This window comes from Heloderma suspectum, chromosome 3 (assembly GCF_057233095.1).
Source record: "Heloderma suspectum isolate Gila_16-S chromosome 3, 16-S_ref, whole genome shotgun sequence".
Classification (NCBI taxonomy): Eukaryota; Metazoa; Chordata; class Lepidosauria; order Squamata; family Helodermatidae; genus Heloderma; species Heloderma suspectum.
Window position 1 is genome coordinate 181,923,243 of NC_139460.1, and position 16,395 is coordinate 181,939,637.

Sequence of the window (16,395 nt, forward strand, 5' to 3'; positions counted from 1 at the left end):
TGTCCTTTATCATGCCCGTCTTGGCACAAAATGTTCCCTTGATATCTCCAATTTTCTTGAAAAGATCTCTAGTCTTTCCCATTCTGTTGTTTTCCTCGATTTCTTTGCATTGTTCATTTAAGAAGGCCTTCTTGTCTCTCCTTGCTATTCTCTGGAACTCTGCATTCAGTTGGATAGATCTTCCCCTTTCTCCCTTGCTTTTCGCTTCCCTTCTTTCCTCAGCTACTTGTAAAGCCTCCTCAGACAGCCATTTGGCTTTCTTGCATTTCTTTTTCTTTGGGATGGGTTGAGTTGCTGCCTCCTGAACAATGTCATGGACCTCTGTCCATAGTTCCTCAGGAACTCTGTCTAAAACCTTAAATCTATTCCTCACCTCCACTGTATATTCATCAGGGATATGATTTAGGTCATACCTGAATGGTTTAGTGGTTTTCCCTATGTTCTTCAATTGAAGCCAAAACTTTGCAACACGAAGCTCATGATCTGAGCCACAGTCAGCTCCAGGTCTTGTTTTTACTGACTGTATAGAGCTTCTCCATCTTTGGCTGCAAAGGACATAATCTATCTGATTTCGATATTGACCATCTGGTGATGTCTAAGCGTAGAGTCGCCTCTTGTGCTGATGGAAAAGAGTGTTTGCTATGATCAGCGTGTTCTCTTGACAAAACTCTATTAGCCTTTGTCCTGCTTCATTTTGTACACCAAGGCCATGCTTGCCTGTTATCCCGGTTATTTCTTGATTTATTTCCTACTTTAGCATTCCAATCCCCTATGATGAAAAGGATATCTTTTTTTGGTGTTAGTTCTAGAAGGTGTTGTAGCGAACCGATCAACCTCAGCTTCTTCGGCCTCAGTGGTTGGGGCATAGACTTGAATTACTGTGATGTTGAATGGTTTGCCTTGGATTCGTACTGAGATCATTCTGTCATTTTTGAGATTGTACCCCAGTACTGCTTTTCCCACCCTTTTATTGACTATGAGTGCTACTCCATTTCTTCTAAGGGATTCTTGCCCACAGTAGTAGATATAATGGTCACCTGAATTAAATTCGCCCATGCTTGTCCATTTTAGTTCGCTGATTCCCAAGTTGTCGATGTTCAATCTTGCCATCTCATGTTTGACCACCTCCAGCTTACCGTGATTCATTGACCTTACATTCCAAATTCCTAAACAATATTGTTCTTTAAAGCATTGGACTTTCTTTTCACCACCAGACACATCCAAGCTGAGTGTCCTTTTGGCTTTGGCCCAGCCGCTTCACTCTTTCTGGTGCTACTTGGAAATTCCCTCTGCTCTGCCCCAGTAGTATATTGAACACCTTCCGACCTGAGGGGCTCATCTTCTGGCGTCATATCTTTTAGCCTTGTGATACATTCCATGGGGTTTTCTTGGCAAGAATACTGGAGTGGGTTGCCATTTCCTTCTCCAGTGGACCACATTTTGTCAGAACTCTCCGCCATGACCTGTCCGTCTTGGGTGGCCCTGCACGGCATAGCTTATGGCTTCACTGAGTTATGCAAGCCCCTTCGCCACAACAAGGTAGTGATCCATGAAGGGGGACTGGATGAGGGCCACAAAATTAATGCTCAATTGAGACAAGACAGAGGTACTGTTAGCAGGTGATTAATCTGCCCAGTTAAGTGGTGTACAACCTGTCCTGGAGGGGGCTGCACTCCCACTGAAAGATCAAGTGAACAGCTTGGGGGTGCTCCTGGATCCATCATTGTCACTTGAGGCCCAGGTGGCCATGGTGGCCAGAAGAGCCAGTTATCAGCTTAGGTTGATATACCACCTGTGACCCTATCAGCCTAGCAACAGTTATCAATGCTCTGGTAACATTCCAGTTGGATTACTGCAGTGTATTGTACATGGGGCTACCTTTGAAGGTGGTTTGGAAACTTCAGTTAGTTCAACACAGAGCTGATACGTTACTAACTGGGACTGGCCAATATGATCAAGTGATAACAGTGCTTCATCAGCTGCCCTGGCTTCCAGTCTGTTTCCGAGCCCAATTCAAAGTGTTTCATTTGATCTTTAAAGCTGGAACCAGAGTATCTAATGGAACATCTCCTCCCATATGTATCTGCTCAAACCCCTAAGTCATCTTTGGAGGCCCTCCTCCTGGTGCCCCCACCAAAGGAATCTAAGCAGGTGGTGTTAATTTGGACTTGTTTAGCTTTACCCACTCCAGTGGGTAACCAAGCTAAGTCCAAACAGACAAACATCACCACAGACTAAAAAGTAAATTGAAATCCATTAAATGCTTTAAGAAAATTACAAAATTAAGAAAAGTAGCATGGTGGTTATATGAGCGTTAGAAGCTTTTTCTGTGATTACATTATTGGCAGTGAAAGAGAATGTAACATATGCAAATATAAGGTTTGCATTTGATAAAGCTGGCACTACAAATGTAGCAAGCAAGATAGCAAATTGAGCTTAGTATTGTTATTTAGATAATATGACTCCCCATCAGAACCCTCCTGCACTCTGCTTGTGTTGTAAAGCTAAACTAAATCATGCTAAAATGTCTAATTTCCCTTTGACTTCCTTCTGCACACTACATAAATGTAAAAAACTATGCTAAAGCATTACCAAGTTTCTCTACACATGTGAAGAATCAAACTTAATAGCTTTGTAGATAAATGGAGAAGCTAGAGCAAAAACCCCAAAGTCTAAAAGTTAAAATTATGGGCACAGTCCTATGGGATCCGCCCTTGATACTTGTAAGCCTCTGACCTTGGGGGCTTATGAGTATCCAGTGAAGAGTGGGAAGCATGGTGGAGGCAACCCTTGCCTCCACCACACCTCCCGTTCTGCATTTCAGCTAGCTGTTTAGCTGAAGCGTCGCAGAGGGGGAGGGAAGGAGGCTGGAGAGGCCTCAGAATATGGTGTATGCCAGCCTCTCCAGTCCCCTCCTCTCCCCACCCATGAGAACAACCCCTTTTCCTCCTCTCCAAGGTCACTTTTGCACAGTTCTCTCCCCGTTTACCCAACTGTCTACTGTGCCAGGCTGTCAAAACAGCCTTCCTACAGTGTAGCCTTGAGTATTCCCTTGTATGTTTGACATACAATGGAGCAGCCAAGGCAAGCCCCAATATTTTTGGATACCTGCAGTTGCAGAGATGCACAACTGTGAATAACCAAAAACTGTGTTGTTGTTTTTTAAAGGAAAAGGGCCAGTTGCACACACAAAATGGGCCTGGGAAAGTGCAAAAAAATTCCCAGCTCCATTTTGGGGCAAAACATACAATTTATTTATTCAATTTATTTATTTATTAAATTTATTAATCACTCATCTGGCTGGTCACCCAGCCACTCTGGGCGATGTACAATAATAGAAACAGTTTAAAACAATAAAATTCTACATTAAAAACATCATATTTCTAAAAATACCATAACCCACCCCAAATGCCTGCCTGAACAACCACGTTTTTAATGCGTGGAGGAAGCTCATTAAAGAGGGGGCATGGAGGAGTTCCCTAAGGAGGGAGTTCCACAGAGTGGGGGCCACCACAGAGAAGGCCCTCTCCCTCGTCCTCACCCGTCTAGCTGTCCTGGCTGAGGGGACAGAGAGAAGGCCATCTAAGGCTGATCTTGTTGAGCGGCCTGTCTGGTGTTGCTGGAGGTGCTCCTTGAGGTAGGCTGGGCTGGAACTGTATAGGGTTTTAAAGGTCAAAACCAGCACCTTGAATTTGGCCTGGAAAACAACTGGTATTATAACGATATAATAATAAAAACAGAGGGCTGCAATCGCGATCAGGATCATGGTCACAGTGGGGACAGGGGGCTTGACGGGAGCCAGAGGGGCAGCAGCAGCCCCTCCAAAGTACTGTTTTGGCACTTTAGAGGGGCTGCCGCTAGTAAGGGAAAAGGGGCACTGGCAGTGTCTTGGCTCTGACCAGGAAAAGCAGCCGGGGTTTCTGCTACTCTTGCCAAGCAGCTCATTGCCTGACGCCCTTTACTCACAATGGGTTGGCATGTCCGGATTCGGATGTCATTCCAACCCATCATGGGTAAAACAACCCCTACAACAGACCATGGGGTATCAGGGTGGGTTGTTTGGGAAAAACAACCCACCCTGATAAAACCGGTCCGGGTTCGGATGATACACTAACCCACCATGGGTTGTTCAAGCAAACAACCCATTGTGGGTGCACATGTCATGCGAACCCAGTCTATGTTTCCTGTAATCTAAAATGAAGGTTACTTTAGCTCGTTTTACAGGCACAACAACAGTAACAGATGTTAACTTAAACCCTAATAGATGGCCAGCTCACCAAGCGGTAAGGTTTTCTACCATTGATTCGCTGTGTTATTTGTATTAAAGAAAGTTTGGTCAGATATTTTTTCCTGCCACAGATTCTATTGTGCAGTAAAGGCTGGGGAGGATTTTTTATTATTAAGTGGTAAAGCTTTCCCACATTACCACTTGAACGTTCGTCATTTGTATTAGTAATCTCTAGCAAGTGGCATTGGGTTCTTCAAGATAGAGGGCTCCTAGCACTACCAATCAGAGGGTATATATAAATATATATATTTATATATATAAATATTTGGGACAATTATTTTAAAATGATGACAAGGAGGTATATTATACCTGTAAAATGCATATAATAAATAATGTTTATAGCCCAATGTGTTGGAAAGGTAAAACACACCAAAAAACAAGGAGACTTTTATCACTTGTGGTGAGTTTGTCCATAAGCAAAAACACACTGGAAGAAGATTAAAAAAAAATATTGATGGAAGAAAATCTAGTATATTAAATTGTTGCAGAACTCAGAGTCCGAGAGACCACGGAGTGAAGGAAAAAGAGTTTCTTTATTTAACGCGCAGGCTTAAGGCTGGAATCACTTCCAAAGAGCCAAAAGCCCCGATTTACATCAGCACATTGTTTTTATAGATATTGTGACACATAGGAAATGGCTCCTCCTCTCCCTCCCATGTGGGGTTGCAGTCCTTAACATTTCTTCTCCTAGCACCATTGTTTATAATACAAGAAATGGGTTATAGGGTAGCCATAATAAGCAGAGAACAGCAGAGAACATGATATACAATTCTATGACCTTAGCCTTTGTTGACAAGTTAAGAAATTCCTGTGTCTCATCATCTTACAAACATATATTTCAGAGAGCAAGAGCTCAGCAAGAACATGAAGCATGAGGCTACTTAGTCTGACCCCCGATATGGCTGCTACATTCCCCCCTTAAATGCATAATTTCATTACAATTATAGCATTTCATTATGCAAATAGACATTCTGGTTTGCGAAGCATAACACAGGACTCTTATAGCAACCCTCTTACTTAATATCTTGTTGAGCTATTAGAGCGTAGAGAGCAGCAGTTTTACTAGCCGAGACATAAAACAGATTGGTTAAACAGCGCACAAGACAAGGAATGCAAAGGCATAACAGTATCCCTATGAACAACACTGGTAGAATTAGGATGAACAATGCTTTAAGCCAGCTAAAATTTGGGAGCCAAGGGGTTAACCAATTTAGCTAATTGCTTTGTCCCATTGTTATGTTAGCTACTATATTATGCATGCAGATTATTGATTTGAACATCTACAGCATTACTATTATTAGTCAAATTAAATGATGGAGGAGAAAAAGATTTAAAAAGCCTGTTTGCAGGTATATCTCTTGGCAAACTAAAATGTTTTACTCCAGTGATGTTAGCCAGGTGAAGCCAGTAATTATCAGCGAATCGCTGGGACAGATTTCCCTCTCTAGGGGCAGACCCCCCTTTTTCGCACCTTATTAAGGAAACACAATGCAACCCTACTAACACTACAACACGCATATTTGATCTTCTTTGGGATCTGACCGTACGCTGGGCAGCTATTCACCTGGCTAGCTGCAGTAGGGTCTAGTCCCCTTCTTCAATTCTCCAGTTGCAGGTCTGACCGTACGCAGGGTGGACAGTCTCCAGGTGTGCCCACAGTAAGGTCTAGCCTGAGTCTTCTTACTGCTTTTTCAGAATAATTTTTAAAGGATTTTTAGGATTTCTGTTCACAGTCTACTCTCCCCCTCTCGCTCTCTTGACTCGTGTCCAATGTATCCAGGGTTTAACTCCAGCTACTTTTACAGCTGTGGGGATGGAAAGTATGACAGTTTTCGGTCTTCTCCACTTGGGAGTTAAAGGGTTATTTTTTCCCTCTTTAACTCATACTTCATCTCCTGGTTGGAAAGGATGAACTTCTGTGATGGGAATTGGGGCTTATTTTCTAAGACAAAGCGACGCTGGGCTTGAAGAACTTTGCCCAGTGTTTGGACTTCTTGTTTAAGGCTAACGTTTGCTTGCTCTTGATGCCACTCCAGTGTCAATCATGAAGTCAATGTCACGGCCCCTCTCAAGCTGTCTTCTCTCTCGCCCGTTCTGGCTCCTTTGGTTTTCTCCTTTGTGAATTTAATTTATTTTATTTGGGCATTCATGCCACCAATGTCCATCTTGTTCACACTGGGCACACTGTGCCTCTGCCTCTGCTGGGTGTTCTTCTATTTTTTCGTCCACATCTTCTTGGGCCTCTGGGTCGAGGGGGGTATACTGGCGATAGGCATCTAAAAGACGCTCCAAGTACGCTCTGGGGCCTCGGTGGCACCTTGCAGCACTTTAGACACTTTGGTCATATTAACTGACTTCTTCATACCTGCCTTCATGGCTTCTAACAGCAGGGTTTGATACTGGGTGAGGCACTCTAGCCCCGCTTGTGTTTTGGGATTCCAGTGGGGGGGGGGGGTTACTTACAAGGAGATTTTATTGGGTAACTTACAGCACACAGGCGTACCTAATGGTTGGATCAGACAGCTTCTCTGAACCACGAGCTATTGGGCTAAATGGGTTTTATACCATACATGTTACCCATGAGGCAGCACAACACTAGCAAGCATTTTTAGCATAGGCTAGAAGTGTTTGGTTCTCAGGCACAGCTTCCTGTAAACAAACTTCGCTTCCCAGGCAAAGTGCTTGATAACACTTTCATTCATTAGTATGGGAAGAGAAATCTCTCTCTCTTTCTTTTGCTTTCTTTTTCTTGCTGATCTGCCTGTATTGCAGATCATGTTTCAAACTTTTTACATAAAACTTTCCTCTCTATGCACCAGCCTTGTCTCTTCATTTGTCTTTTTTCAAGTTAAACTCACTTACTTAAACCTTTCTGCCCTACACTAGTCCCAATGACGCACATTTGGGATAGGCTCTTCTTCTCCTTCTAGTTACATTTTTTTCATCTTAAAGAACTATTACATTATTGTGGCTACTTTACCCCAGGTAATAAGCTCCAGGCATAATCAGCTGCTTCTAATTCACCCTGGGGGCAACTATGGCCACGCTTCTTCTTTACAAATGTTCTTTCTCTTTGCCTCTTGCCTTCTCTTTCTTTTTTTTCTTCTCCCTTCTCTGTCTGCCACTTTCTCTATTTCTCTGTCTTTTCTACTTGTCTCTGTTGTTCTCTACTTGTCTTTGTCTTTTCTCTTGTCATCCATTGGGAACCACACTCAGTATCATTTGGAGTTGCAACTAACACTAATCTGCAAATATCACATATATTCTTTGATATTTAAGAAATCATAAAATATATACAACAAACTTTTTCTGCAATTTAACACAATGAATGGAAAACACTTTTTGCATGGCAAGGCATGATGGAGCAGATCCAGCAATTGGGGGGAAAGCTCTCAGGGCTATCTATCACTAGACAAGCTAGCCAGGGATTTACAATATTACACACACACACACACACACACACACACACCTCTTTTCTTCTCTTCCCCTTCAACTTGGTACACGAAAGCAAAGTGCCGAAACTCAGGACGCTGGGGGGTGATGGGCATCGCCTTATACTTGCATTTTTCAGGCAGCCATTAATCTTCTTCGGGGAGGCGGTGGGGTGATTTGCAGGACTTCAAAGGCAAGCTTCCCAGTTTGTTTGTATTTGTAAATCCCAAGCTCAAAACAGGACACGATGAGGTGCAGGGCAGCTAAATCTTTGCTTTGGCATGGGCAACAAATAACTCGGGTAAGCTTTCTTTGCTGGGGTCCCAAACAGGAAAACAGTCTTAATTTAAAGTTGTAACATTACTGACAGCGTCAGCTAGCCAGCTACACAGATTTCACTGTTTTTTTAAAGACAGTTACTCCAATATCTTCTTTTCTTTTCAATCAGGTTGGGTCTTCCAGCTTACACAGTTTATTGCAGCTTTCAGAAGCATGGTAGTAGCGTGATTTTGGCTTGGCCAGGAACATGCTGTCTGGTTTCTTGGTCTCTTCAGCACACACACTCAGGCAGTCTAACACTGGACACTCGAATTAGTGAGATTTCTTCATTGCAGGGCAAAAGCTTAACGGTTACGCTCTTCAGAAATCATATAGCTGATGGTCTACAGGCTCTATGAAATTCTAGGACAGTTCAAAGCTAAACACGGCTACCTTGACAGAGATCTTCATCGTGGTCTTTCCGCTTTATTCTGCCTTGTGACAGTCTTATGGCACACTTTCCACTCGAAGAGGGGTCTAGCCTGTGCCCTGGGGGCTGATTCTTCACTTTTATTTTCCATTTTGCGCCTTCATCTTCTGGGTCTTCATTTTCAGTTTCCATTTCTTAGGGATTTCATCTCAATTAGGCGAGGTGATGATGTTGCACAACTCAGAACGTTGTGGTCAATTTTCCTGCCCCCTCTCTCGGCGCGCTAGGCTAACAGCCACTTTTTCGGCCTCACACTCCCACGCTTCGTTAAAAGCCAAGCTGTCCTGCAACATTTCTCTAATTAACAGCCTCAGATCTTGTTCTTTTTTTTTCTCTCAGCTCGACCTTGAGCTTTTTGCTGTTTCCTCTCTCTATTCTGAATCCTTTTTTAAAAAAAATCTTTTTCCTTTTTTTTTAACATACATCTCAAGGGGGTGCAAGTCTTGCTTCCCCCACCTCCCATAGCCTCCCTCCTAAGATGAAGACGGACACAAAGAGGGAAGGGGATTGGTCAGCGAGTAAGGGGTCTCACTGACCGACACGAGAGGAATTTCACACCACGCACTTTGCTACTGGCCTGGGCACCCGGACGGTCGACGGTATGCGACGGAAACCGCAGTAGCCACTCACACAATCATCAATTTTCATACTTCATTTATATGTCCCTGCCACCCACTTTCCCACTTTTCCACTAGAGCGAAGCAGTTTCCTCAGCGCCTTGCTGAGTATTAGTGCCTGCTCAGGGGAGTGATCAAGTCCCCCCTCCACCCCCAATCGGGTGGGTCACCTTTTGTATGCGTATACTAACACTGACCTTCTTCATAAGGCGGGGCCCTCTTTTTTTCTGCCCAGTGGCCTTTCTCCTGAAGGCGGGGCCCTCTTTTTACTCCATATACTTGCCTTTCTCCTGAAGGCTTCCAATGTGGGTTTCAACTCAATTGCAGCTGCAGTATGGGCAGGGCTCAAGTTCCTTTTTATTTTATTTATTATTTATTATTAAATTTATTAATCGCCCATCTGGCTGGTCACCCAGCCACTCTGGGCGATGTACAACATACAATAAAACAGTTTAAAATAATAAAATTCTACAATAAAAACATTTTCTTAAATACCCTAACCCACCCCAAATGCATGCCTGAACAACCACGTTTTTAATGCACAACGGAAGCTCATTAAAGAGGGGGCATGACGGAGTTCCCTAGGGAGGGAGTTCCACAGAGTGGGGGCCACCACAGAAAAGGCCCTCTCCCTCATCCCCACCAGTCTAGCTGTCCTGGCTGATGGGACAGAGAGAAGGCCATCCAAGGCTGATCTTGTTAAGCGGCCTGTCTGGAGGAGTTCCTTCCTCCGCTTCCCAAGGTTCTCTTGCTGCTCGCTGCCGTTTGGGCGGTCCTGGCGCAGGCTTTCTCCCGTTCACCCGACGAAAAGGTTGGTGGCGCCAAGAAAGGGAGGCATGTGCTGAGCCCTCCCTCCCGGTGCGGCGATTAAGAGCAGGCAACTGCCACCTCTCTGTCTCAGAGCCTGCCACATCCGAGTCACGGCACCATTTATGTTGCAGAACTCAGAGAGTCAGAGAGACCACGGAGTGAAGGAAAAAGAGTTTCTTTATTTAACGCGCGGGCTTAAGGCTGGAATCACTTCCAAAGAGCCAAAAGCCCCGATTTACATTAGCACATTGTTTTTATAGATATTGTGACACATAGGAAATGGCTCCTCCTCTCCCTCCCATGTGGGGTTGCAGTCCTTAACATTTCTTCTCCTAGCACCATTGTTTATAATACAAGAAATGGGTTATAGGGTAGCCATGATAAGCAGAGAACATGATATACAATTCTATGACCTTAGCCTTTGTTGACAAGATAAGAAATTCCTGTGTCTCGTCATCTTACAAACATATATTTCAGAGAGCAAGAGCTCAGCAAGAACATGAAGCATGAGGCTACTTAGTCTGACCCCCGATATGGCTGCTACAAAATCAAATTAGGGTGTTTGCTTTTTTAAAATTGCCATATCACCCTGGTTTAATATAGGGGTGGGGAATCTCAGGCCCAAATGAGGCTCTCCAGGGTTTGCCACGCCTCCTTCCCCGGCCCCAATCCCTTTTCCCCAGCCATCAAACATTGGGTGGTTTCCCAGCTTTTGTACAAATGTTTCCCTGTTCTAAAAAGTTGAGGTGCCCTCCGTCACTGGCAGTCAGAGCTTCAAGATGCAATAGGCTGGTACTGTTTGTATTTTTGGCCCAGCTGCCAAATGGCAGCTGCCACGTGGCCAAGCCCTTGGCCCTGCCCCCTTTGCCATCAGCTCCACCCACTACGGGAATGTGGCCCGCATGAGCTTCTCCAAAATCGAATTCGACCCTTGGGCTGAAAGAGGCCCCCCACCCTTGATTTAATACAGAAACAGCATTAAGAGCTTGCTAATTATATAATGCTGGCTGAGAGGGTCCTTTATACAAGATATTAGAAGTGTCAAGGGCTCCTTGGAGGCCTCTCTCCGTCTAATCCAGTAGCCAAGTCCAGACACAGACAAAGGGATTCTTTTCAAAGCTTTATTCCTCTTTTACAACTTAACAACTCTACTGTTAGCAACTAGATATGAGCAGCAGAGTACCTATGCCCTAAGTTGGAACAGTTGGTCCCCGTTTGAAAGGGAATCACGGGCAGACCCCTGAACCTAAGGGCTAGGGAGAGTCCCTCCCCTTTTCCCTTGGATCCTCTGGGCGCAGCCGTTGTTTGCGCGCCAACCGGGCACTATGCCTCCTTTCCGCGCCCTCCATTTGGCGCCGCTCTCTGCATCGGCGTCGCACGTCCATCAACTCTGCTTCCCGCGCTCTGTCACTCCCAGGACTGCTATCTAAGCTAGGAATGCCGGTGGGAGGAATCTCCATCAGCTGTTGGCCCTGGGAAAGAGGAGCGCGTTCCTCTCCCAGGAGCAACTCCTCTTCCTCAGAATCAGAACTACTCTGGGATTCTATGGGCTCAGTGTCCACCCTGACAGGAAGACTTGAAACATATCTAATGTTAAAGAACAGATGGGACTCTGCTGCAATGGTTATGTTATGTAATTATATAAGAGTGTGAGACAAAAGACAAAAATTTAGTACTTTCATTATTAATTGGTTGCCATTCATCACCTTCTGATCAAATGCAATTTATCACAGTTTACAAGATGATTTTAAAATGTTATAAGGTTTTTTGTTTTTTCCCTTTGATTGTATTTCCCATAGGTTTTTTTCTTTCTGTGTTAGTTAGTTTGGATTACTTATTTAGTTTTGATCTTGCCTGAAGAACGTTTTCTATCTTTCCTTTAAAATAAAAAATCTGTTTATGCATGCACGCACTTGCGCGCGCGCACACGCACATTTCTCAGCTTTCAGTTTAATTTGATATTTCGGAATTCACTGGAAATTCTCACTAACATGCTCAACATGATCTTCAAAAGTCCTGCTATAGACCAGAGTGTTAACTAAGTAGAGAACACAGATATGTTATATCAAACCTTCCATGCATCTTTAAAACACAGCAGAAATATTCATGAGTCTAAATGGGATCCTAACTCATTCATATTAGATCCTAATCCATTCATAATCCATTCATACAGTCCGCAAGGTGTAAAAAAAACTATGAGAAACCTACTTTCAGCCCGTATGAGCCTCTGGTGATATGCCTTACCCTGATCTAAAACAGACAGCCATGACTCCACACACACACACACCCCCCATCTCACATATGTTGGATATGAGAGAGAGGTTGACAATCTGGCATAGTCTTTCAGTTCAGTTCATGGTAGTCAATTCAACGCTGTAAGCAACCATGCTTTTTCCTTACACAGACCACTCATGATGAATCAGCAGAATGGGATTTAGTAACCCACCCACAGTCCAATAAGTCCTGCACATAGGACAACATCACTGTATGAAGAAAGTCACCGTGCAGCCCTGTGAATACTGAATTAATAAATGCACTCTGTAACAGTGGAGCCTTCTTCCTATGAAGCAAACAGTGACATTCTGCAAACTCAAATAGTGCTAGCGGAGATCTGCTGAATCTTTCCATTGTGCAAGTGATTGCCCATTACTCTTGCACAACCAGTTGTGCAAGCCATTGTGCTACTGGTCACACAACAGGTGCAAAGCAGGTGCACAACCGGTCGCACAACAGGTGCAAGCAGTTGTGTAACCCAAACAAAAAGCACAACTGGTTGTAAAATGGGTTGCACAAGCATAATGAAAAACTGTTTGCACAATTGTAACTTCAGCTGGATTCTTCTCTTGCGCATAGTTCAGAACCCAGTTTCCGCTAGTGCAATGTCATTTGCACTAATGGAATGACACAGTTGGATATTGCCCTTTGGCTCATTCATGGCCTGCAACAAGTTGAGCATTTTCTCTAACACCCTGAGAAGACCAGATGACATGCAGCTGTGTACGACACTTCCTTTAAAAATAAACCCTAGTTTGAGCAACAATTGCTTTAACTATTGCTTCCATTGCTTCTATCTCTGAATAATCCTGTCGAAGTCCTCCTTCTATCTACTCACCAGCCTAGAAAAATCCAGTTCTTCCTTTTTTATTCAGGGTCCCAAACTGTGCACCAACCTTAAATTATCTGCTAAACAAGAGATTCACCAGGAAATGTTTGCTTAGCTGCTGCTACTGATGCCACATCTTCCCATGGAGTTACTATAACACTCTTCTTGGCCAACAATGTTTTTGCTGTGGAGGAACTGTGTAATGTGTGTCAACAACACTGGTTAACTTTTCCCTGCCACCTGGCCAGGGATTCCCAAGTTCTCACAAAAACTCATAAGGGCCATGCTTTGGAGTTGACACAGCTGTCACTCTATTTCCATAAGAAGCATTTCTGTCCTATCAGAGTCCATCTTCCTTTCACTGATCGTAGCCTGGAGAATACAAACACAGCTGGGAGCTGCAGGGGCTCTGTAACTGATCAGTGTGGTATGGGTTCTAGAAAAGGCTGCTCACTCTGATGGTAAACAGCAGCACTAAAACATCCTTTGGTACCAAAAAATTTAACACACAATCACTTCTTTCAAGCCAAACAGGGTTTTTTTAATTGATACATAGTGACCTCACAATAAATGTTAACTATGACAATTCCAGCTCCCAACTGTTTTTTCAATTGTCAACCCTTTTCCCCTAATCAACCCCCTGAGACTATTCCATTCCAACCACCATAGCAGGGCTGACAATGGAAGAGACCATTCTACAACTCTTAACTCGTATGATCTTCTTAACTGGTGGCTATTTTTGTTCCTTTTAGATGTATTTGGATAGTTTCCATTATAGAGAAGCAGGAGAATTTTTCCATCAGGCAGATATAACACTGCACTTTTACTTTAATGTACTTACTTTTACAATTAACTTTTAAGAATGTATTACTAAGCTCTTTCCTTGAATTTATTTACTTATATATGAATGTTTTGCACATAATTTTGCAAAGCAAAAGTAGCAACTGTCTCATAGGGAAAGTCACAAAGATAACTTTACTTTATTCAACGTACCTCTCTCTTGTCCATTGGTGCTCAGTACTTGTCCATTCACAACAGTGCTCCCAACATCAACTTCTTTGTGTTCTGAAAGATTAGCAGAACTGTATATGGTAAGTTACTATCATAATTATTATTGTAAGTTAGGTAAATGAATGTATCTTTTCAAAAGGATTAATGAGATGATGAAAGATAAATCCCAGACACCCTTTGATGTAGGAAATGAAGAGAAACTACATTTCAAAGAAGTCTTATTTAGCTGCACCTGTTGCTTTGAGGCATTAACTTTTCCGACAATGCCAAAAATTGAATCTTTATGAACCAATTCTGGATTTAATATCCAAAGGAGCTTTTCCAGTGGGTGGGTTTACACAATCATGGAGGGAAAATAAGCCATGATTGTCACAACAACCCACACCCAGTGAGGGTAATTGTGCTCATTAGGGTGCTCATGACTGGCACATGTGGGGAGGGAAAATAAGCCACTGTGGATTATTTTCCCTCTGTGATCATGCAAACCCACCCACTGCAAAAACTCCTCTCGATTTAGCACTTTACTACCAATAGCTGAAAATCTGAAGAAAACCCAGATGGTCAACATATGAATAAATGAATAACTTTATTGAATAAGTCTTCTGATCATTTCAAGCATAAAGAAATTCGTTGAAGGAAAAGACTTTACATTAGATTAGAATTAAACATTACATTAAAATTAAACATTGCATTAAAATTAATACATTACGTTAGCATTAAAACATTACAATACAGAGCACTGGGGGAAAACTAGAGGGGGATAAAAAGAGCAAGAATTAAAACCCACACATTCATTTGAGTCTATCAGCCAGACCATTTTTCCAATTCCTTTTTCCTTATACTGGCCACCTAGATTGCAAAAAAGGCAACCCTCTGGGACACAAAGAAATTAAAGCCTCGTAAAAGAAATAACAACTGACCAATTTCTCACGTGGGTCAGAAATAATGAGCCCACTACCTCCCTAGGTAATTGGTTCCATGGTCATATTGCTCTAACAGTCAGGAAGTTTTTCCTGATGTTCAGCCAGAATCTGGCTTCCTGTAACTTGAGCCCCTTATTCTGTGTCCTGTAGTAATAATAATAAATGATCTAGAACTAGGACTATGGAGCAAGGTGGCCAAGTTTGCTGATTACACCAAATTATTTAGGACAGTTAAAACAAAGAGGGATCGCGAAGAACTCCAAAAGGATTACTCCGTAGTGGAAAAATGGACATCAAAATGACAAATGCAGTTCTATGTAAGAATGTGTAAAGTGATGCACATTTGAGAGCCAGTGTGGTGTAGTGGTGAGAGTGCTGGACTGGGAGCTGGGAGATCTGGGTTCTAGTCCCCACTCAGCCATGGAAGCTCACTGGGTGACTTTGGGCCAGTCACAGACTCTCAGCCCAACCTACCTCACAGGGTTGTTGTGAGGATAAAATGGCGAGGAGGAGGATAATGTAAGCCTCCTTGGGTTCCTTGCAAGAGGAAAAAAGAAGGGATATAAATGCAAACAAACAAACAAACAAAGGGGAGGATCCCAACTTTACTTGTATGCTTGTGTGTGACTGACCAAACCAGAGATCTTGGGCTTATGGTCGACAGTTTGATGACAATGTCAACCATGGGTGCAGCTGCTATGAAAAAGGCACATTCCGTGTATTCCAAGGCATAATTAGGAAAGGAATCAACTTGGCTGAGGGGATGGAAAAATGCTGCAAGGCACTGAGGTTTCAACATACTCTTAAAGCCTCCCCCCCCCATGACTTTCTGGTTCAAATCAGGCAAATACTGTATAAGGCAGTAATTTCACATCTTCTCAGGGCAATTTCTGAGGATTCAAACAAAAAGAAAAGTGCAAACTTCCCAGTTACACAGGATTCTTTGTACAACAGAATCAGAAGTATGCCATATCATGCACTCAGAAATTTTCATTAATTTTTATCATAGAAGATTCCACACTGCCTGTCACTTTTTTAAAACCACTTCTGAGTGAGAGATAGAGATTGAAATTGTATGCAAGCCTATTTGTTTGTTTGTTTATTGCATTTTATTCTGCCTTTTAGGTTTGGAGTGTTTTTGTGTATGTGTGAAAGGGGGGGGGGGAGGTTGCAAAGGGTTCCTGCTGGCTTCCAAGGGATATAATCATCATTACATACAAAGGGATGCCTATACTTTCGCCTGAGCAGTCCAGTCCTTACTTCTTACAAGATATGCATAATCTGGAGAGCTTCGGCTACTGGGCGGTACAGAAATAATAAATAAATAAATAAATGTGTGCTGTGCTGCTGCTGAGTAGACCTGCTCTGGTGGATGCTTTGTGATGGATTTTTGGATGCTTTCAGAACAAAAGCATGGATGTTGGGAGGCTTTCAGAACTTGCTCCTTTGTTCCAAAGGCTGCT

The 16,395-nt window shown here is 43.1% G+C and overlaps 1 protein-coding gene across 2 annotated transcripts in view; it reads right to left on the minus strand.

Moving 5' to 3' along the window:
- The window catches only part of SORBS1 (sorbin and SH3 domain containing 1), a 328,324-nt gene that overhangs the window by 203,520 nt on the left and 108,409 nt on the right, over positions 1-16,395 (minus strand). For both annotated transcript variants that reach the window (XM_084845126.1, XM_084845127.1), the window contains exon 3: positions 13,992-14,063. In XM_084845126.1, the coding sequence (XP_084701252.1) occupies positions 13,992-14,063 (72 nt within the window). The remainder of the gene's footprint in view (positions 1-13,991; positions 14,064-16,395) is intronic.